General features: G+C 42.6%; 1 protein-coding gene across 2 annotated transcripts in view; it reads right to left on the reverse strand.

Moving 5' to 3' along the window:
• SEMA3G (semaphorin 3G) overlaps positions 1 to 21935 on the reverse strand; it is a 73505-nt gene that overhangs the window by 34411 nt on the left and 17159 nt on the right. For both annotated transcript variants that reach the window (XM_083603336.1, XM_083603337.1), the window contains exons 2-3: positions 7840 to 8000; positions 1643 to 1705 (exon numbers count right to left, since the gene is read on the reverse strand). In XM_083603336.1, coding sequence (XP_083459462.1) covers positions 1643 to 1705; positions 7840 to 8000 — 224 coding nt within the window. The remainder of the gene's footprint in view (positions 1 to 1642; positions 1706 to 7839; positions 8001 to 21935) is intronic.

Below are 21935 nucleotides of genomic sequence, written 5' to 3' on the forward strand. Positions count from 1 at the left end.
TTCTGGTAATGATGATATCAGCAGGTTGACGTTTTCTTTCTTCTGCTTTTAATAAGAACCGTTATTCCAATCAGCCTTTCCTGTAGTTTGTTAACTTTGGAGATGGGAAACTTGTCATATTATGAGTGAGATATTTGAGTGAGATATCCTTTTGTAATATGCATCAGTGACAAAATCTGTGATATGGGGTTACACTAGACATACTTTACAAATATTGTGTTCTCTGAATTTTCTAATGCACTTGTATTTTTCTTGATATGATTATGTTTGGTGCTTGAAAATTTGATAATATTTTTTAAAAAAAGACTGTCAGTCTCTTTCACCTTGGATAGTTCAGTGTGTGATACCCTTTGGTGCATCTCAGGTGACCCCACTTATAACTGGTACCCCAACACTGGAGGAAGTTTCCTGCTGCTTGTTTAAGATTCTTCTTTCCCTAAGAAGTCTTCCACTTTCCCATGCCTATGAAAACAATTGTGTCTAAAATGTAAGCTAACTGATGCATCTAGCAGTGAGCGGATATGTGAACTTGGCTTTAGCTGGGGAAGACTGGATCATACAATATATTTATTTCGTAGTATCATTTAAAAAAAAATCCCTTTTTGACTTGATAGATGAATATCGAAGTGCAGGTGGGGACCAGTTTTCAGATATATGGTATCAAGATGGAGATGGGGGCAGAGAGAGATGCCTGGGCAGTTATTCTCAAATTAGAACTGTGCTTTCACACACAAAAAAGATTTCAGTTCACAAAACAATGTAACAAAGAGCCTTGAAGCAAGTTCATTCCTTTATACATGTAGACACTCACCTTTCTATAACCCCACCCCCCACTCCACCCCATATATTCGAAAGCAATTTCCAAGCTGCATGGATGACTCATTCCAACAAAACATATTCATGTGCACTTATCCATGGGAATGCTTCCAAAATCCAACCGGCGGGAGCTAAACATTGAACTGTCCCTCAAGCTACTCACCTTCCCATGTGATGAGCTTTCTTTTCTAACAGCCCAAACAAGTAAAATCTGTAAAGATGTGATGCTTATGTATGGACGCATCAAGAACGCAATGCCTGGAGGACTGGTTCCCAATCTATATTCATTAAAACTGGCAAGTTTTCTTACAATTAAAATGTGATAAAGCCTTCATAAAATGTCACATACTTAGTGAGCTTAAAACAACCTAATTCTTAACTTTTCTTTCAAGGTTATGAATACTAATCACCAGCGTCCCATTCTATTACAGTCATGAATATGTATTATGCCGCTAGCCTTCTGTTCTCCAAACTTTTATTAGTGTTATATAATAATTGCCAAGGTGACTTAGTAAGAATCTTGGGAACTGACATTTGATGGGGTATTAAGAAATCTTAGTCAGCTATCCCTAGACTGACTCAGCAGAACTGCAATTCCCTGGATCCCTTGAGAAGAGCGGATTATCATCAAACCTGTTTCTAGCATGAACAAGCTAGAAGAGGGATAGAGGAGTTGCCCCAAATGTAAGTAGGACTGATTAAGATGATGTCAGCAAGGGATGCAGCCTGCCTTTTCCCAGAAGTCGCAGGTTCATTTCAAACATGTCATCAGAGGAGTGCCGAAACTCATAGGAAATTAATCAGGATACTTTACAGGGTGACTTACCACTGGGTCTTTTCCTTTCCGAAAGCATTCTTCTTTCTGTCCAGGGAGTGGCGGCCAGTAGATCTGCAACATAAGGCAAAAACATAAGTGCAAGACATTCCGAGGACATGGGACTGGGGGTGAGTTTCCTCAGGCCGAGAAGAAAATCCTTGGTGTAGGGTCTTCGTCCTTCTTGCTATTTGACAAACAACTAAATTCCTTGTTATGCTTGTACTTTTTGCCAGGAATAAAATTGTCCTGTACTTAGACTTTCCCTGAAGGAATGTTAACCTCTGAGAACCATTGTGGCATAGTGGTTAGAATTTCAGACTAGGAATTTGGAGATCAGAGTTCAAATCTCCCACGGCCATGAAGCTCTTTCGGTCTGTCACTTAGGGCTCGTCAACACTTCTACTTGTTCCATGCCCAGAAAGCTCCGCTCCAAACAGTTTTCTGCTTATCCCATGCTTTTTAGGCACAGGTCCAAGTGGTTTTCTGTTTGGCCTGCTCCTTTCCCCCAGAAAACCCTCTCTTTAGTGCTAAATCAGAGCAAACATCAATTGGGAGAAAACCCAATTGGTTTTTGCTCTGATTCAGTGGTAAATATCGGTTTTTCCTGGGCGAAAGTGGTGAGGCAAGCAGGATGAGGCCTTACTCTCAGCCTAACGTACCTCTCAGAATTGTTGTGAGGATAAAATGGGGAGGAGGAAAAAGTGGGATACAAATGTAAATAAGAATATTAATAATAACCAATTCATTTTCAAGAAGCTTTGATTATCACAGATATTTGGAACCAATACAAGTCACTACCACAGGCAGGAAGCTGCAGTGCTCATTTTCACCTCTGTTGTACTCAACAAATACTCCCCCCAGTATCAAGCAGTTAAAATAAGCTTCCTTTGCAGGAGACAGCACAAACAAACAAAAACCTAAAATGAATGTTCACGTCCAGACCGTGGCTATTTTCAGGTGAGATTCAATCACATACTGGCAAATGCAAGTTGCGCAGTTGGAAGAAGGCATCTTGCAACAAACCTGCCCCCCTCCCCAAAAAATATCAGAACTTTTGTGATAAGGGAAATGGCAGAGAAATGCATTGGAAAATGGGGGATAACGCTTGCTTTGACTCCACTTCATCTAACTTCCCTGGCAAGCAAATCAGAATGAATGCTCCTTAAACAGCCATTGTTGCCTATTCTCCCTACAAACCAATCAGGATGAACGTCGTTCGAAAGTGCCTTAAGATCATATTGTATTATTATTATTATTATTATTATTATTATTATTATTATTATTAAATTATCTCCACAATATTATTTACAGCATGCCATGGCTATGTATGCTCAGACGCACAAGGATAGGAGTAAAGATAGTACATGGATAAAGGTGGAGGAAGGGAAGACCTACAAGACTGTAGAACAGAGTAACAAGTTTGAAGCAATGATATAAAAAGTTGGGGGGGGGGGAATGAAAAGCTGCAGAATCAGGACAAAAACAAGACAGAATGGGGGCTTAGAGAAGAGCAACATGAGAAGACAAGAAATCCATATTTATTGGTTCCTACTCATGAAAAGAAAATGTCCTAACAAGAGAAGGGGTGAAATGTTAAAATCACCCAAGATAGTAACTAGAAGAAAACATAAAAGAAAGAAACAAAATAAAGTGCTTCCTTAGAGAAGGAAGCTAAATCTTATTCTTTTGCCTATAATGGATGCTTCACTCCATTTAATATGGTAATAAAGAATATAAGATGCCAGATTAATATTTCAAAAATAAAGGAGCCTCTGGAGTCATTTTTATCTCAAGCAAAAGGCATCCATTATCCTACAAAGAGTTGCAGTTTCATGAATTAGGAGAGAATTTAGAGAGATCTTTTCAAATAAAGGACATCTGGTTAACCCTAACCTGGCCTTACAACTTGGCTCTTTAACCATAAGCCTAGCAACTGTTTATGCAAGCCGTGGACTGATTTATAAAGTTTGTTTTACAGACTAATGTGCTGGCAGAGAATTCTGGAGAGACATTCATTTTCTGTAAGATGTAGAGGAGAAGGGTCTCCTTTGACCTTCCATTTCCCTTTTGTGTGGTCTCACACCCTCAAGGACACAGCGACACACAAACAAAAGTTTGATCTTCTTGCTCTTTCTAAGTAAAAGCTAAAACTTGCAGCTGGCTAAGATGTCAGCTGAACACAGTGGTACTTAAAATCTTCTTTCCAAAATGGCATCAAGAAGCCAAACTGTGTGATTTATTATAATAAATGCACTCTTATTCCATGGAACGTTTCATGGGCCTGCCCCTACATGTTTTACCAACTAGAGACTGGAGTGGGTGGGGTATCACAGAGCAGGAGGATTAGTGAAACAAAAGTCTACAAAAGATCTAAGAAAAGAACCAAAGTGTTGTCTTCCAGCTGCCATATTTAAAAACTACAATGCTCAGCATTCTTTTAAAAAAATATTTATAAAAAGTTAACTCTATTTGGGCACTCAAACAAAAGTCAAGCTCTCCTCCTTAGGACAGTCCTCTGTTTGAGCAAGTCCTTTATTTGAAGGACTGTCTGGTCCAAGCCCAGTTCCAAGGCAAATAACTGTAAGTAGGGGCAACAGGACCTTTGAAGTTGTCCATCAACAGTTAGCATATGGACAGCAGACTGAGCAGACTGAAGTCATGCAGATGCAGTCTTCCCCACTACGATGAAATGCATTGTATTTCTATTTACATTACAGTAATTTTTTTCTAATATTGCATATACACTTGGCATATCAAAAGTAATGCAATTCTGTTTTATTTGGGGAGACGGGTCCTCATTCTTGAAAATGCATTAAGTAGATTGGGGAGTGCTCTTGCTACAGTACATATAGCCCTGCTGTGGCAGTAATGTAAGGGTAGCCAGTGCCCTTTGGGTGTTGTTGGATCATAACATCAGCTCCATCCTCCATGGCCAATAGTTAGAGATGACAGGCAAAGTATTGTTTAGTTACCCCGAGTGGTGCCAAGAAGACAGAATGCTTTGTGAAAACCAAATGTTCAGAAAAGGGCCTTCACAGATAGGCTCAATGGGAAGTTCTGCCATATTACACCATCTTCTTTCAAGTGGCATTTCAGCCGAACCTATCAGTCTTGGTACATAATGTAGTGAAAAAGATTGTGCTAAGGAGGGGGAGGGAAGAGAGCCAGAGGGTGGCAGGGAGCAATGGTGTGGCTTAAACAATATCATGATCTTATGCTGATTAGCAGGAGGTACAACCACTAGGCAGCTAAAAATCTGTCAGGCCGTGTGAAAAGTCTCTAGAGCCATTTAGCTCAATGGGAGTTGAAGTAATAAAGCAGCTGGTATTTTTTTAAAATTAAATGGTAGAATAAACATGTATCATGTTTTCCAATGTCAAACGCCACAACTTCCTAAAGAACTAAGTGTGTGTGTGTGAATCAGTTCCTCCCTGACCTTGGGAAGAGAAGGAAATGAGAATCAATTATATACACCTCCCAGTAGCAACTTCCTTGACGCTACCTTACTGGAAAAAGTTGAGAAGGAGGAAAATCATTAAGCAATAGGGCAACATAGCCTGTAGCTGCTCTAGAACGCCAAATGCCAATCTTAATTTTCCAAAATTAAAGATAGGAGGGAGCAGGTATGCTATCTGCACATACAATCAGCAACACTCAGCTACAAAATCCTGGGGTCTGCCATTTCAGTGCTTCAGTTCAACCCACCCAAGATAAGACAGCAGTACAAAAAGGAAAACAACTGTTTGGATCTCACTTGAGTTAATCTCAGAACAAGTACTGGATGTAACATGTCGTTAGTGTAAAGATACTTTAATGACCAAAAAGGGAAAAAAAAGAGGGGGGGACGACTATGTTTTGTATATTTTGGCACTGGTGATAGTAGTGCCAATGATGTTTGGGGCCTGCTTTTGAATATAAGAGCATTAAAAGGTCCCTGAGGGGTCATCCCAAAGGCCCATCTAGTTCTGCTTCGTGTTCTCACAGCAACCAACCCAAATGCCCCTAGGAACCCCACAAGCCGGACAGGAGTACAACAGCACGCTTGTGTTCCCCAGCAGCATGTGGCCATTGACAATGGAGGCAATACAGAGCCATCATGGCTAGTAGCCACTGAAAACTGTTATTTGAGGGAGATAATAATGACATAACCCACCCACCCCTGCAAAGTACTGATTTTTTAAAATAAGTGGCTTCACGCCTTTCAGTTGTACAAAAATTGAAAACTTTATCTGCTACCAGTTGGTGACGTCAAGTCCCGTTTTTCTCTACCTGTTTTCCCTGCTTAAATTTACAACGCAACGCTTCCAGCCCTAGTTCTGAACCTGTAAAATGAAGGTATTAAAGTGACTTGCTTCACAGAATTATTGGAAGGAAGAATAGAATGACTCCCATATAGCAATTCGCACACACGAAAAGGTACGAGAGACATCCATCCTGTCAAGGATCTCATTTCCTGTCACAGTTTTGCTGGGTTTTGACTCAGCAGTTAATTTAATCATTTACTATATATGACAGTCGGATCCTTCTGCAGACTTATATTAATTGCTCATAACCTGATCATATGTCTAGACTTCACACACTTCCAATTACATATAATTGCAATATGATCTCTTTTGGACTGGAACATTCCTTACACAGGCTCCCATCCACCCCCAACCTTTGGCTGGTGTCACATTTCTGGCTTCTATTTAATGAAGTTCTCTGCCCTGGGCAATAAGTCTGCTTAAGGCCTGGGCTTTACTGAATGCCTTCTGTTCATCTCGAGTTTCAACTTCTATGGAAAAACGGCTCCTCAGAGGGATCCTTTAAGTATCCTTACGGAGGCCACTGGAAAGTGATTACCCACGAAGGCGCTCCACTTGATGGGAAGAACATTTTAAAGCCATTTAACTGCACCTCTGCATTTGCATGCAGAATCTACTCCACCAGCGCAACTGCCAGGGATATACAATGTGAGACTTCTGTGGTGTTTAAACTGACTCCAAGGTGGAAATGTACAACTAAAGATTTTAAGCAGAGGCTTAGGCAAGTGGGCGGAGTTCTGGGACCACAAGAAAACACAGCCAAATCAGTTAGTCAGTATTTGATTGCTGTCAGTTATCCCATTTCTGGATGGTATACAGCGCAGCCAAATCGGAGGTAAAATCATAGAATTGTAGAGTTGGGAGGGAGGGACCATGAGGGTCCAACCCCCTGCAATGCAGGGGTCTTTCACCCAACATGGGGCTTGAACCCATGACCCTAAGATTAAGAGTCTCATATGCTCTACCAACTGAACTATCGCAGGTAGTGCCAGCAACAGCCAGCCAATATCAATGGGCGGAGTCAACTAACCAGTCCCACCAGCAGAAGCCTACGCAAGGACTTCTGGGGGCCTCCTGCTCCCCCCTCCAATTGGCAGGAGAACCCACGGAGCAGCACACTGGGAGAGGAGAAGGTAGATTGTTCCATCAGCCAAGCAGCAATGCTGAATTCCTCCCAAAGGGTGGGCTTTGCTCATTTGTCTTGACTAAAGCCTGTGAATGATGATGAATTAAATTTGTATACCACCTCTCATAAACTATTCCAACCTTATTCGAAGAGCATAATCCCTATTTGAATCAATTCACTTACTTACTTCCCAAGGCTTGCTTCCCATCATTCAGGTCCTTGGAGTACTAGTATCCCCTACTAAGAAGACCCTCCTATCTCGTGTATAACAAACATGCACCTAACATACATAAAGTAGTACAGTGCATGAGCTGGTGGCCTTCCACTACACCTTGAACTTGCTCAGGAAGCTTCAGATAAAGTATGGCATCTCTCATCCCATGGGGATAAGAATGTTCAGTACAGTAGTACCTTGGTTTACGAACTTAATCCGTTCCAGAGGTCCGTTCTTAAACCAAAGCGTTCTTAAACTAAGGTGTGCCTTCCCATAGCAGCGGGGGACTCAATTTACAAATGGAACACATTCAACAGGAAGCGGAACATGTTCTGTTTCCAAGGCAAAGTTCACAAACCGAAACACCTACTTCTGGGTTTGCAGCGTTCTTAATCCAAGTTGTTCATAAACTAAGCTGTTCTTAAACCAAGGTACCACTGTATTGTAAAGATATACGTACATAAACCACTTTGAGCGCTTTGGAAAAGTGCCCTATAAACTCTGATTCAACATGCATGATTGTAGTAAACATTAAATTTGCACTATATATCGAGAACATTACCTCCTTAGCATCCATGTTGGTTTGATCCAGCCGAAGAGAATAAAGTGTGTCCTTTCCTCCAACGAACAGGCGGTCGCGGTATTCATCGAGGTACAAGGAGCGGAAATCTAAAATTCCTCGGTGCCCAAGGAACAGGACTGAGCGGTTAGTGGCCAAAAGATCTAAAAGGCAGGGAATAAATGATAAAGGAAAACTGAAGGTGAGGCAAAGGAAACTGAAAGAAGAGGGTCCATGTTAACTGAACATGTACTCTGTGTGCCTACTTCACTTGAGCAAGCCATTACTTAAGCATGAGGTGCAAATTCAGCAAAAGATAGTTAAGGATTAAGGTTGTAAACACATGACATTTTAAAGTGCACTCAATGCCCTCTTGGTGCTTGTGTTTTTGTGTAACATACAAATCCCGTTGCTTTCAATGTCGCTTAATCATGGCTGATTTTCACTTTATTTTATCCACTGTGTTCTGCATTTCTGCAAGTGTAGGATTTGGATAATACTGCAATTAGAAACACAGTATTTTTGTTTATTTTGATTCCTTATAGAAAACTTTTTTAAAAAACTGATTTGCATTGTATATTTTATATTCTTCGCAAACCACATAGGTATTTTCTCTACACTGAAGTGGGATATAAGTTTTGTTAAATAAAATGAAATCATCTCAAAATTAGTTTTTTAAAAACTTCCTGAGATTGAAAAATGCCTAAAGCTCACATGAAAACATCGCAAAACGATCCCTTCCTTTTGCAGCAATGCCCTATCATTTTGTTACATTAGCATTTTTTGATTTTAAACATATACAAAAAATATATTACATCAAAATGCTCTAAAAGGAAAATCAAACAAGCAAGCAGATTGAACACATTGATGTGATGCATCACCTTAAAAGTGTTAACCCAGCCAGCTATTACTAAGTAGCACAATAGGCTTCCATCCTTACAGGTTCATTACAAGCGCCCAGCTCAGTATCACAGAGGGGAGGGAATTAACAGGCTATTCATTTCGCCTCAAAGTCTACCACCCTCACCAGGGCCAGCTCAAGACATTCTGGCACCTGAGGCAAACCACAAAATGGCACCTGCCCGCCCCTTCCCACCCCAACAGGGAAGAAAGGGTGAGTGAATATCTATATCAGGAACAAGGAGGGAGGGGCGATAAAAATATACTTTGAAAATAGGGTGGAAGATCAGCAGTGCCTCCTATTAAATGGGCCTTACACCTGAGTAAACATGCTTAAGATTGCAGCAAATGACCAGCACATTAGTTGCACCAAGATGCAAATGCCATAACTAGATGTCCATTTCAGTTCCATGAACTCCCCAAACCATGAGCCAATGAAGAGGGGTTTTGAGCAAAGATATATCTAAATCCCTCTCTCATTAATAGCATAGTTCTGCTGTTGACCTACACTGGGTTCTTCTAGAGTTGAATTGCTTTGTTTTCCTTATTTAAAAAGAGTGGTCCATGAAATTGGATGCAGGAGAAACAGATTTGAACCTCAGCTCAAATTGCTGCCTTACCCTGAACCACAGCAATGTAATTTGGCTTGGGGCAGGGGAGCTCTTAAGACAAAGGCAACCTTTTGGCACACTGACCAAGCTTTCTGTGGCACCGAGGCACTAGTGGTCTCTGGACTATTGGAAATTAATCTCATCAGTCTGTGAGGGCCATTTCTTTTTTTATACCCGGACGTGGAGTCCCAGGTCACCAAGCAATTTCTGCAGCTAGGAACACCGGATGCTCCCTCCAAAACACTGAAGGAGGCTGTCATTAGCTGGGAGTGAAGACAGGAGGTCTCTTTACTGCTGATAAAAGGCTAAAAGATAAATGCCTTATAAAACAGTCCATCAGTGTGACAGGGATAACTCCCTGACAGTTGCAGAATGCAGTTTTTATCAGCGGCTGCTGAAAGCTGGGGTGGATTTGAGGTCTCAGTGCAAGAAACACTGTGGGGGAAAGGTAGGAAAGCCATGCAATGGGGGAATAGAAGGGGAAGAGATGGGGTGCTGGGGATTGTAGTAAAAAAACTGTGCCGATCAACTAGCAGGGGTTCTGAAAAGGATTTTTAACATCTCTCTGCAAACGGCTTGTGTTCCATCATGCTTGAAAGCAGCTACCATTGTCCCAGTCTCCAAGAAAACAGCAACTAACTGCCTAAATGACTACAGAACTATTGCATTGACATCTGTAGTGATGAAATGCTTTGAGAGATTGGTTCTTCAACATCTTAGGTCAAGCTTCCCACCGGACTTTGATAAACATCAGTTTATCAAAGTGGTAGACCTTCCTTCTACCATTTGTGACTGGATTAAAGACTTTTTGAGGGATCGGACACAGTGAGAATTGGGACTGTTAGATCTACCTCCCTGAAGCTTAGCACTGGCACCCCACAGGGATGTGTGCTAAGTCCCTACCTGTACTCATTGTATCTGATCCATCCACAGTAATTATTACGTTTGCAGATGATACTACCATAATGGGCCTAATTGCAGGCGGAGATGAAACAGCATACAGGGGAGAGGTTCAAAAAGTATCTACATGGTGCTCAGAGAATAACTTGCACCTAACTATTAGTAAGACAAAGAAGATGGTGTTGGACTTCTGGAGGAAGAGAGGGGAACTTGCCCCATTGTATATGGGGGGGGCTGTGTGGAGACAGTCTCCTCCTTTAAATTCCTGGGAGTTCACCTTAGTGAGGACCTCACTTGGAAAATCAACACAACTCAGGTGGTCAGAAAGGCCCAACAGAGACCCCATTTCCTCAGGGTCTTGCGAAAGAATAATGTTAAACAACAATTGATGAACTCCTTTTACCGGTCCACAATAGAAAGTGTCCTTTCATATTGTATTACAGAGTGGTATGCTGGCTTGACAGCCACGGACAGAAAGTTTCTACAGAGAGTGGTAAATACAGCACATGATATCATTGGCTGTCCCTTGAGTCCGATGGATGACATTGCAAGGGATTGTTGCCTTAGGAGAGCGAGAAAGATTCTTGGGGATGACTCACACCCCATCACCACTTTAATCTTCTACCCTCGGGGAGGAGATATAGAAGTATTGTCAGCCGTACCAACAGACTAAAGAATAGTTTCTATCCATGGGCTGTTATGCTGTTGAACAGAAAATAACACAGCAAAATTGACTTGTGAGGTGGTGTGTTGTTCAAGAAGCACACAGAGTGCAACGAGACTGAGTGTGTGCACAGGTTGTACAATGACAATAAATTTATTATTATTATTATTATTATTATTATTATTATTATTATTACTACTACTACTTGGGGTCTTGTGGAAAGAGGAAATGTAGAGACCAATTGCCCAGTTTAAATAACATGCTTAAACAATTGCTTATAGAACACTGTTTCTGCAGCTCCTATATGCTAGGATTTTTGCTATCTCAATGCCATAATGTATGTATTGAGTTTCTGGGAAACACATATTTTGATACTGGCAGTTTAGGAAACTTGCAGAACTTAAAATCACAGACATACAGGTTGTGTACACATGACATTTTATTCTGGAATCAATGGAGCCTGAGTGCTTGCTTTTTCTACAAAATCCACACACATTCTGGAACAACTGCACATTTTTTGGCCCTGAAAAACACTTCTCAAGAAACTGGTTTCATTCCAAAAATTAAAGCTCACTGTAGATAGATGCAGAATCAATTTGAAAACAGATGAAAAGAGACAAAGGCAGTCCCAGCGATGAAAGGGTGCATCCACACCTATCCAGTGAAGTTGTGGGTGGGCGTACAAAGACTTGCAATCACCACTTCCTTCTTCATTCACCTGGGATATGTGCAGGGAGGGTCAAAACTAGACCAAGTAATTTTGTTGCCTATTGCAGAGCAGCAAATGAATCCCACCCACTCATCCAGGTCAAGACATATCACAAGCACCTTTCATGACTAGCAACAAATAAACCACAGTGAAAGTTAACTAACAAACTGCTTTCCTTTCATTACACCCAACAACAATTGTCAGAAGCGACAACCTCAGTCTGCCTAAGCATAGCACCAACAACGCAGGCAAGATTTGGCCAAGCAAAGTTCATCTGTTGAGCTTACAAAAATGGACTCTCTTGATGGAAAAATAGTAGTTAAAATAGCAAAGGTAAAGTCCTTGCAAATGTAGTACAAAGTGAAATAATGCAGTTGCCAAATTAGGCTGCCAATTTACACTCAGGAGCAAATCCCATTGAACAAAGCGTGACTTACTTCTGCGTATATGCATGCATGGGATCACACTGTTTACTACTGTGGTTTCATATGTAGCTGCTGTTTAATGCAGGGCCAGGACATGAAATTTCATGGAAAAAATCTGCTGTCTCAGGCTGTGACCTCAGAGCTGCCTCCACAAGCAACAAGCTACATTTGTCACCAACAAGCAACAACTTCAGCTGAAAGTATAAACAGGCAAACAGAAATCAAGATGGAGCTTGAGGTTGAAGTGTCTCAGAACATAAAAAGACAATGATACGGAATAAAATTCCACAGCCAACAGCAATCCTACCAAATTTGTCTCAAACAGAGTAGTTAGGCACTCTCTGGGCATCCGTGTGATAATTTACCATATTTTTCGCTCCATTGGACGCACCGGACCATAGGACGCACCGGACCATAGGAGGGGGAGAACAGGGGGAAAATTTTTTTTCTTGTTCTCCCCCTCTAAAACAAGGTGCGTTCAAGGTACATTCACCAGAGCTTGTGGGGCTGGCGGTGGGGGGAAGCGCTGCTTTCCCCCACCGCCAGCCTCAAAGATCCCTGAAGCCTTTGGAGCGCAGCGCCCCGCTGCCCTGGAAAGTCTGTGCGCACAGCCGTCCCCAAGCTAGCGCAGCGAGACGGAGCCCTCCGTCTCGCTGTTCTGGCTTGGGAACAGCCTTGCTAGCTTCTGCAGGACAGCGGGGTGAAGGCACCCCGCTGCCCTGGAGAGTCTGTGCGCGCAGCCGTCCCCAAGCTAGCGCAGCGAGACGGAGCCCTCCGCAGTGCTCCGTCTTCCTGTTCTGGCTTTGGGCTTAGCGGCGCAGCCTGCATTCGCTCTATAGGACGCACACACATTTCCCCTTAATTTTTGGAGGGGAAAATGTGCGTCCTATAGAACGAAAAATACGGTAAGTAAAACTGCATCTCATCTCAACTTCATGTAGAAACCTATTTGGACATTTGGATAGCATATATTGATTTACATGTTTAAATTAAGATGAATGTATTGGCAGTTATTGTATTTTTAATGTAAGCAGATTATGTTTTTTGTTTCTTTTTTCTCACTGATTTTTTTCTTTCCTTGTTAAATATGCTATTTTAAAAATCCAATTAAAGGAAAAATTGTGTGTACTAGAACCAAACTGGAGATGTAAAAAAACTTGAATGAGAATTCAACCCAAATTATTAATTGTTCCCTGGGTTCATTGCTAGTGGTTTAAGCGCTGCGTTTTCTAAACCTGACCCATAACAAAACAATAGTGGCCTCATTGCATTAGCACTCCCTCATGCTCTTGCCTGTTGTAATAGTGGAAGAAATTGTGGGGTTTTTTTAGTGAGGAATAGACACACCCTTAAGCGGAAAGAGGCCAGTGTGTGGGGGAGGAAGGTTCAAAAACCACATGGTCTTCCACAGACAGGAGGGGCCCCCAGCAGGTCAGATGGTCTGTGTCATTCCTGTAACTGATTTGTTCCGCTGTACAACATGATAAAATATGAACCTTGGGAAGGTAAATCCCCAGAGAGATTGGCTGCCTGGCACACGTGCAGGAGTCTATCTTTCACCCGTAAAGATAGCAAAACTCCCAAATCCAAGGGTGGCGTCAGGTGGTTGTGATTTTGAATCATTCCCCAGATGTTAACATACATGTAAATACAGAAAGGATCCTTGGTGATTCTGCATTCCAATTTGCTCCCGAGACTTCCACCCGCTGTTCCTTCATAGTTCTAGCTAGGCTGAAGCTATAAGAAGTAGCAGCAGCCTATATTTCTAACTTCACATGAAGCAAAACCAGATACATGAATACCTCTGACAGGTCAAATTAGCACTGACGGGCAGGATCTGTGCATGAAATAGTGTTAGAATGTTACCTATGATATTAGGCATTGCTTGTTCACACTGCCAAATTTTCTGTGTCCATTGGATTTCCCAGACACAACAAAATACTTTTCATTAGTCTGCATTTGCCAGGGCACACCTGTTTTGCATACACAGCTGCTTTCTCTAATTTAGTAAGTAGCTGTTCTTAGCTATCTCTATCCATCTTCTAAGACTAATAGTTCTCAGCAGAAAATTTTAAAAATGCCCTTTTACTGCAAGGCTTCTGAACAAAGCAGAAATATAAATCAGAGCAGCAGAGAAAGGGAGGGAATGGGAATAGCGTGTGGGAGATGCTGCTGAACAATTATATGCTGGATGGCCAGGAATTTATTTATTTTTTAAACCACCAATAAATCCTGAACTGACTATATTCCCCACATTCCAGAATCATTTGTGGATGAGTTAATTTCTCCCTCATCATCTTGGCTCAGCTCTTAGTAATTCTGCACACCTCCTTGTCCAGTCTGCAAGAAATTTCAGCAAAGGCAAAGCAGCAACTAATCAAATCTAAAGCCAACCTCCAGAGGATGTTTGCCCAGAGTATGAAGAGTTAATGACCAAGGTGGCTCATCATTCACAAGCAACATTTCAGGAGTGATTTGCACCCCACTGGTAAAAAATGTAAGGCCAAAAGGGAACCTCTGGGCATTTGGGGGAGGAACAAGGGAGATAAAATGCATAAATGACCCAAGTGTGGTTTGAAATGGTTCATTATCAAGAAGCCTTTCAGGAACCATTCAATGGGCACTTGTAAGGTGACATGATGCCATGAGAAGGAAAAATGCCACATATATCGGAAAGCAGGGACATTGATCATTTACTCCAGAGAAAGGAAGAGGCTATTTATTGACACAAATGGATTTAAAAGAGATTAGATGATGATTAGCAAATATTTCTGCGATGCTTGTAGTAGATAGGAAGCATTACAGTCCTTAGCACATCCAGCACTTGAAAACCTCTTCAATATAATCCTCTTTCACTAGTCCATGACCAGCATATGATTTAAACTCAAGTTTAAATAGCCCAATATCTGGGTCCAGGGTGAACATTCTGTCTACTAGTAAACCACACTGGCCCTAACGATTATAATGTTTGGCACCCTCCAAAGAGTACCTACCATTCTTACTACAGCCCACTACTCATTTCCACACACCTCTCATGCGTTTGATCAAAGTGTCTGTCAACAAATGCACCTGTGCATGCATCCTCATGGGTTTAATATCTAAGAGCCTCCACTATTACATCAGATGTCTAAATTTGAGGCTGGCCATTTATTTAGCCATTAAAGTTTATGGGCCAGCAACTTCTGCTGGGGCTGAATTCTATAGCCGTTTCAACTGAAGGCCATGCGCTAGCTAAAAACCCTGCTTTACACAGAGAGGGAGTTCCTATAAAGCATGCCAGATACTAGACCCTTCTCTGCTTAGCTGCAGCTGTAAACAATAAAACAAACACTTTGGGTGTTTCGCCCTGGCTGTAATCCCCATCGTAATGTGAAGGCATGCAGATAGTGGGCTCAGAACGGAAGCCATTTGCGGAGCTGAAACTGTGAACGCCATCTGTAGTGGCGACCACTTGCTTTCCCACAGTCAAATGGGACTTGCAACTGAGCGGAAGAAGAAATGGAGATGTCATTCCATAGATTGGCTGGAACACAGCCCTCCTGTACTGGTCTCCATAGATGCCAAGGCAGAGCCTACAACTGCAACAGCTGCTCCTGCTTCTTGGTTTGGCTGCCTTCCTGCATAGGTTGTGTTTTTACTGAACACGATTGTTCAGACTAGGGCAGCAAGCAAGAATGGGCCATTCTGCTCCTCCCCAACCTCCAATCCACAGGAATTTCCCCCCTCACTAACGTGCCTGCATGTGGGCCCCTCTCCCTAAACTCCCAGTTGTGTAGTCTCCTCACAGTAAACAGCCCCTCTTCGCCACACATCTGGAATGGGTTTGATAGTCTCCACATTATAATTTCCAATAAAAGGGAAGTTATTTCATGCTTCACTGCCAAGACTTGTAAGACACACTACTCCCATCCTCTCCATGTCTGTCAAACCAAGATTAGGATATAACAGGAGAGCAGGCTATTAAAGCAGCAAAGGAAAAAGCAGATGGGTCACAACTCAGTGGGGGTCTCTGCAAACCCAACTATTAAAACCCAAATAATCATTCCCCCCCTCCAAAAAACCACAACATACTATTGTGGATTAGATAGCGGTAGGTGTGTTGCATGCTGCAAATCTCCTTCACACATTATATTAATATTTGCTGCCATCTTGAGAGACAGTGGAGGAATGCACCTTAAGGGCGTGAAGTCAAACCATTGGAGAGTTACAGTGCCTGCTGTGGCTGTAGAAGTCAATACAGAAATGCTTTGTTGCAGCTTGGGCAGATGATGGTGTCTGGTTGTGCTGCTGCAGATGTACCACGGTGTTTCTAGACTGCACTCCTTCTAGCACTTATTCCTCCACTAGTCACTGCTGTGGATACACAACCTGACTGTCTCCAGGTACCACAAGGGATTCCCACATGATTCCCACATGGCGGGGCTGATGTTGCGAGCTTTCATGTCCCATATGCAAACATCTTTGTAATGCAGAGTTGGTCTGCCAACAGGCCTGGTGCTCCCTGTAGAGCACGTCCTTGGGGATTCTGCCATCTTCCATTCTGTGGACATGACCAAGATAGCGCAGACATTGTTGAGACAGGAATTATAGAATTGTAGAGCTGGAAGGGACCACGAGGGTTATCTAGTCCAACTCCCTGCAATATAGGAATCGTTTGCCCAACATGGAGCTCAAACCCATGATCCTGAGTGTGAACATGTTGGAAACATGGGCTTCGTAGAGCACATCCATATTTGAGACTCTGTCTTGCCATGTGATGTCCAAAATCTTCCTGACACAGTGGTTGCAGAAGCCATTGAGCATCGTTCCTGATGGTTGTTAAGTTGCCTACAACTCACTTCCATAAAGCATGTGCTCAACATGCAAGCCTGGTAGACCTTCATCTTGTCATTATTAATACTGACAACTGCATTTATATCCCACCTTTCATCCCCAGACCTCCAATTGGTTCTCCCCCTCCCAGTTTTATGCTCACAACAATCTTGTGAGTTAAGTCAGCAAAAGGCCGAACCCCCAACATTAGCAGCTTCTTTCTACTGCCCCATAAGTTTTCTTAGCTCTCGAAGTCCTTAATCCCCTCCCAAATCCTTCCCTTAAAATCCCGCTCCTTTGCTTTTGATAGAGTTTATTTTAAAAGCCCAATATCCCCCCCACCCCACCCCACATCCCACTTTTGTTTTCTTTAGCTGTGTCATTTATTTCCAGTTGACTCTTTGCTTATTTGCATTAGGCTCTGTAATTATTTCTCAAGAGAATCTGGCTGGGCTCTGACAGGGCCAAAGTCACCTGATCCTGTGAGAGACCAGAGACACAGAAAACCATTTATAACCCAGTTGGGGATCACAACAAGTATCCTGTCAACAGAATGGGATTGCAAGTGGGGAGGGGGAACGCAAACAAGCGACGTGTGAAGGAGAAGCAAAAGCAGTGAAAACAACAATTCCCAGAGATGGGATGATGAGAGAGGACTCTTAAGGGGTTATAAATAAAGTAAAGTGTGTGTTGACATCAAGGAAGAAAAGAAGTAAATGTGGCACAGATTGCTTGAAGTGAAAAGCTGCCCGCTTCCTCAGTCTTAAAATGAGTCAACAGCTCCCTCACGCAAAAATGGGGTAGCTACATTTGTAATGTCGTGGATTTTACTTCTGTGGCACCACCTGAGCTACAGGAACTAGGCAATTTACAAATGTACAGAAGGAAACGTGGGAAAGGAAACAATAGAACCAAGTGGAGCAGTCAGTCAGTCAGCAGCCATAACATTAGACTTCATCATTAGACTTCACCATATCAGCTGAGGAGGAGGACTATTCCCCTGTGTGGAAGAATATAACAACATCAGTAAGCCTCATCCCAGTGGTCATGGGACTGTTGCACCCCTAAGAAGATGGGGACTCATTTATTTTTCCTTACTGGGAGAAAAGCAGCTGGAAGAGAGTTAATTCTGAGAGGGAGAATGGCCAATGAGGCCAGTATTAAAACACATCTGTCTCTTCCCACCATTACGCTTCTCCTGATTGCAGCCCTTTAGATCTTAGGTTCCAGGTAATTTAAAAAAAAGAAGTCAGAAATGGAAAAGTTACAGAGAACACCATGCAACACTCTCAGGATGATGTGCAAAGAGCCTCCATACAGAGGAGGGAGTGCTCCTCACAAAGAAATGGAACTCCATACATGCTGAGAAGCATGTGGCTTGGGGGATGATAGATCCCTCTCATTCTCTCACCCATAGCTGTGCCCTTGGCTTTGGGGTCATGTTCGAAATCTGGCATTCCCTACCCATTTCATTACCTACAGACAGGCGCTGGACTCCTGCATTACACTTTCTGCCTGACTTCTGTCCTCCAGGGAGAGCATTTGGGCATGCTGCCCCTATTTTTACAACACTGTTGCATGGTATTTTGTTAGAAGGCCCTGGGGGTGGACATCAGCAAATTTAAATGCATGACAATTGCTCTTATTTCCAGATGTGGTATAGCTGGAAGCTCACTGGGCAGAACAGTCTGTCCTTTGCCGTCATGGCCACTGCCTTTCTGTCTCAGGAGAACTTTATAGTACTGAAATGAATTTCATTGCCAGAATATTCCTTTCAAGTGGTTTATAACATGGTCTTGTGCTCTTTGGTATATTATTTAGTTCTGCCTCGCTCCCAAAGGCTCAAAATGGCTCTGCTTGTTATTTATCATAAGAGATTGCCTCTGCACCAGCTTTCGCCAACCAGGTGCCCTCAGATGTTTTGGACTACAACTCCCATCATCCCTAGTCACTAGCCCCTATCATCCCTAGTCACTAGCCCCTCCTACCGTAACTTCTAAAGCTGGTCATCACCTTGCAGTCCTACGCCACATGGAACCTCCCCATGTCAGAATACAGAGGGCTGGAATTGAGAAGCTCAGCACTAAACGGAAAAAACTAAAACTGAGATGACAGGGGTAGAAGGCGTTAGCCATCAGAAAGAGGCCATGTGAAACGTTTGTAGCAGCATGATAAAATGCAGTGTGTGTATGGCAAAGAGCAAATATTCTTAAATTGGCTATATTTTTGAGAGCAAGAAGCATCAAACACCCAATCAAAATAAACAAATCACTTCAGGCAGAAAGATCACATTACACAAACAGACCTAGGCTTATGTACTACTTCCCCAAATCCATAGAACAACAACAACAAATGCAAAATAATACAAACAGCATACTAAGGCACCCACCAGACACTTAAGCACAGCTAGAGAATCAATAAATGTCCTCTGCACAGAAGAGACCAAAAGCCCTGTTCATTTGGGCACTACCTTTAACGTGAAATTAAGCAAATTAGCCAGTCATGCCCTACAAACAAGCAGCCTATCCCCCTCTCTGAAAATTTCAGTTCCCACTGGCAGGAACAGGAGCCAGGAAGACAAGTGTAACCCTTGTTAATACGCTAGGGACTGATTCCAGTCATTCCCAGCAAAACTTCTTAAATAGCAGCTGCCAGCAGCCTGGCAAGGCCCCTTTCTCCTGCTGTGAATATGGCATCCAGTCTCAGTGTTTGGAGGGTTATTACTGAAGGGCAGTGGACTAGCACTGTGTGTGTGTGTGTGTGCGCGCGTGCGCATGCGCGCACACACAACACATCTTGCAGCTGTTTTCCAAGTGTGGCAGACAGCTCCCTTCTTCCTCATTCCCATGGATTAACACAGAACACACACATGCACAAATGAAGGGCAAAAAATAAGAAACATAAACCAGCCTGGGACCTGGATTTCTTAGCAATCTATCCAATGCAACCAAAACCCTTATGAATACAATTATCTAATTGTTCCAAGAACTGTGATTTTTTTTAAAAGTGCACAGCACTGTGATGAATGTTAAAGCTACTAAAGCTTGCTCTTGTTTTAAGAGAAACCTGAACATAAGAAAATCCTGCTGGATCAGGCCAAAAGCCAATCTAGCCCAGCATCCTGTTCTCACAGTGGCCAACCCAGTTGCCTATGGGACAAAAGCACACTCCCCAGCAACTGACATTCAGAGGCATTCTGCCTCTAACAGTGAAGGTAGAAAAATGACCAATTTGGCTAGCAGCCATTGACACACACCCCTCCATAAATTTGTCTAACACTCTTTTATGTTAGTGGCCATCACTGTCTCCCATGGGAGCAAGTTCTGATACCTGAGTATCAGATTCACCTGGGACTCAGGTGAATGTCATGATCCACTGGGGTCAACACAGCAGGGAGGCATTTCTGAGCATACATTGCTCTCATACATTGCTTTCACAGGCCTAATATTTCTGCTTTGAATCAGTTTCTACTGAACAATAGCTTACAATCCGCTATCAGCAGCTAGCAGGACACCAAGGAGAGGTTGTGCCGATTAGAAACACAGGAGATCTGCCAATTCCCTTCAGGCTAGCTGGAAAGTGAAGTACAGAATACCCCTATACAGTGGTACTTCGGGTTGCATACGCTTCAGGTTACAGACGCTTCAGGTTACAGACTCCGCTAACCCAGAAATATTACCTCAGGTTAAGAACTTTGCTTCAGGATGAGAACAGAAATTGTGCGGCACAGCGGCAGCAGGAGGCCCCATTAGCTAAAGTGGGGCTTCAGGTTAAGAACAGTTTCAGGTTAAGAACGGACCTCCGGAACGAAATAAGTACCCAAGATACCACTGTACTGACCTGCTCTCGCCCTCTTTGTCACAGAACATGCTTCTGATACACAATTGATCTCAGCCTGCTAAGTGCTGAGCCTGCATAGACATGTTCTCAGTCACAACCACAATGTATCTGTGCCATTGTCCTGCATAAAAGTACATACCTAGCTAAACAGAGATTTTTCATGCAACTCAACCTGTCTTTTTGCTAACAAGCAGGGCCTCGCTTATCAGCTTCGCATACCAGAAAAGTGAAGTGGCCTTGAAAAGACTAGAAGCTCCAAACTGACCGCTTCATGTAACAAACTACCAAAAATGCAACATTTTGCATGAGACAGAAAAATAGTGAATTCATAAACTTTGTCCAGAACTATCTGTTGCCATGATGCAGCTAGTAGAGCATACTTTTTTGTAAACCAATTAGAAGTGGACATGCCGAGTCCACAAGCTGTCCACACATTCTATTATCCAAACATGTTTGTGAAAGGGATCGTTCATGAGCTAACCATGCAAAGAGAATGTTATAAAAGCATCTCAAATTTTGTATTCGGGGTCCAGAATTTGGAGCATTCCTCTGGATCAATTATTCTTACTGCAGTCTGCAATAAATCTGAACTCTTTCCACAACTTTGCTGTCTTTATTTGGCTAAAGAGGACCGGTGTGTTTCCAGACCCCCTTTGTAGGGTAACAATTCCACAGTTTAAGAAATACTTTCCTTCATCTGTCCTGAATCTTCCAGCATTCAGCTTCATCAGATAGATGCCCACAAGTTGTAGTGTTATGAGAGAGGGAAATTATGCATGCCATGTATAATTTTATAAACTTCTATGGTGTCCCCTTTCATTCAACTTTTCTCTAAACTAGCAAACCCCAAGTGCTACAACCTTTCCCCATAGGGAAGTTGTGTTCCAGCCCCATGATCATTTTGGTTGCCCTTTTCTTGACCTTTTCCAACTCTTCAATACCTTTTTTTAGGTGAGGCAACCAGAACTGTACACAGTATTTCATATGCAGTTCCAACACAGATTTGTATAACGGCATTAGAAAAGGGAGAACGATATCTGTATTGAATCCACATCATAAGTATCCATTGTTGGGGAAGGCCCTTAGATGTACAAGATTAGGGCTAAAATACGAGAGTTGGGCAAACACATGTGTCTTGTCTGCTCTCCACTGTGCAGCTGGCTGTCTTTCTACTCCTATAGACTAATAGGACTCTCAGCAATAATAAGCACCAGAAGAGGCCACTTCAAAAGAAGACA

This window comes from Podarcis filfolensis (genome assembly GCF_964270895.1).
Source record: "Podarcis filfolensis genome assembly, chromosome: 2".
NCBI lineage: Eukaryota > Metazoa > Chordata > Lepidosauria > Squamata > Lacertidae > Podarcis > Podarcis filfolensis.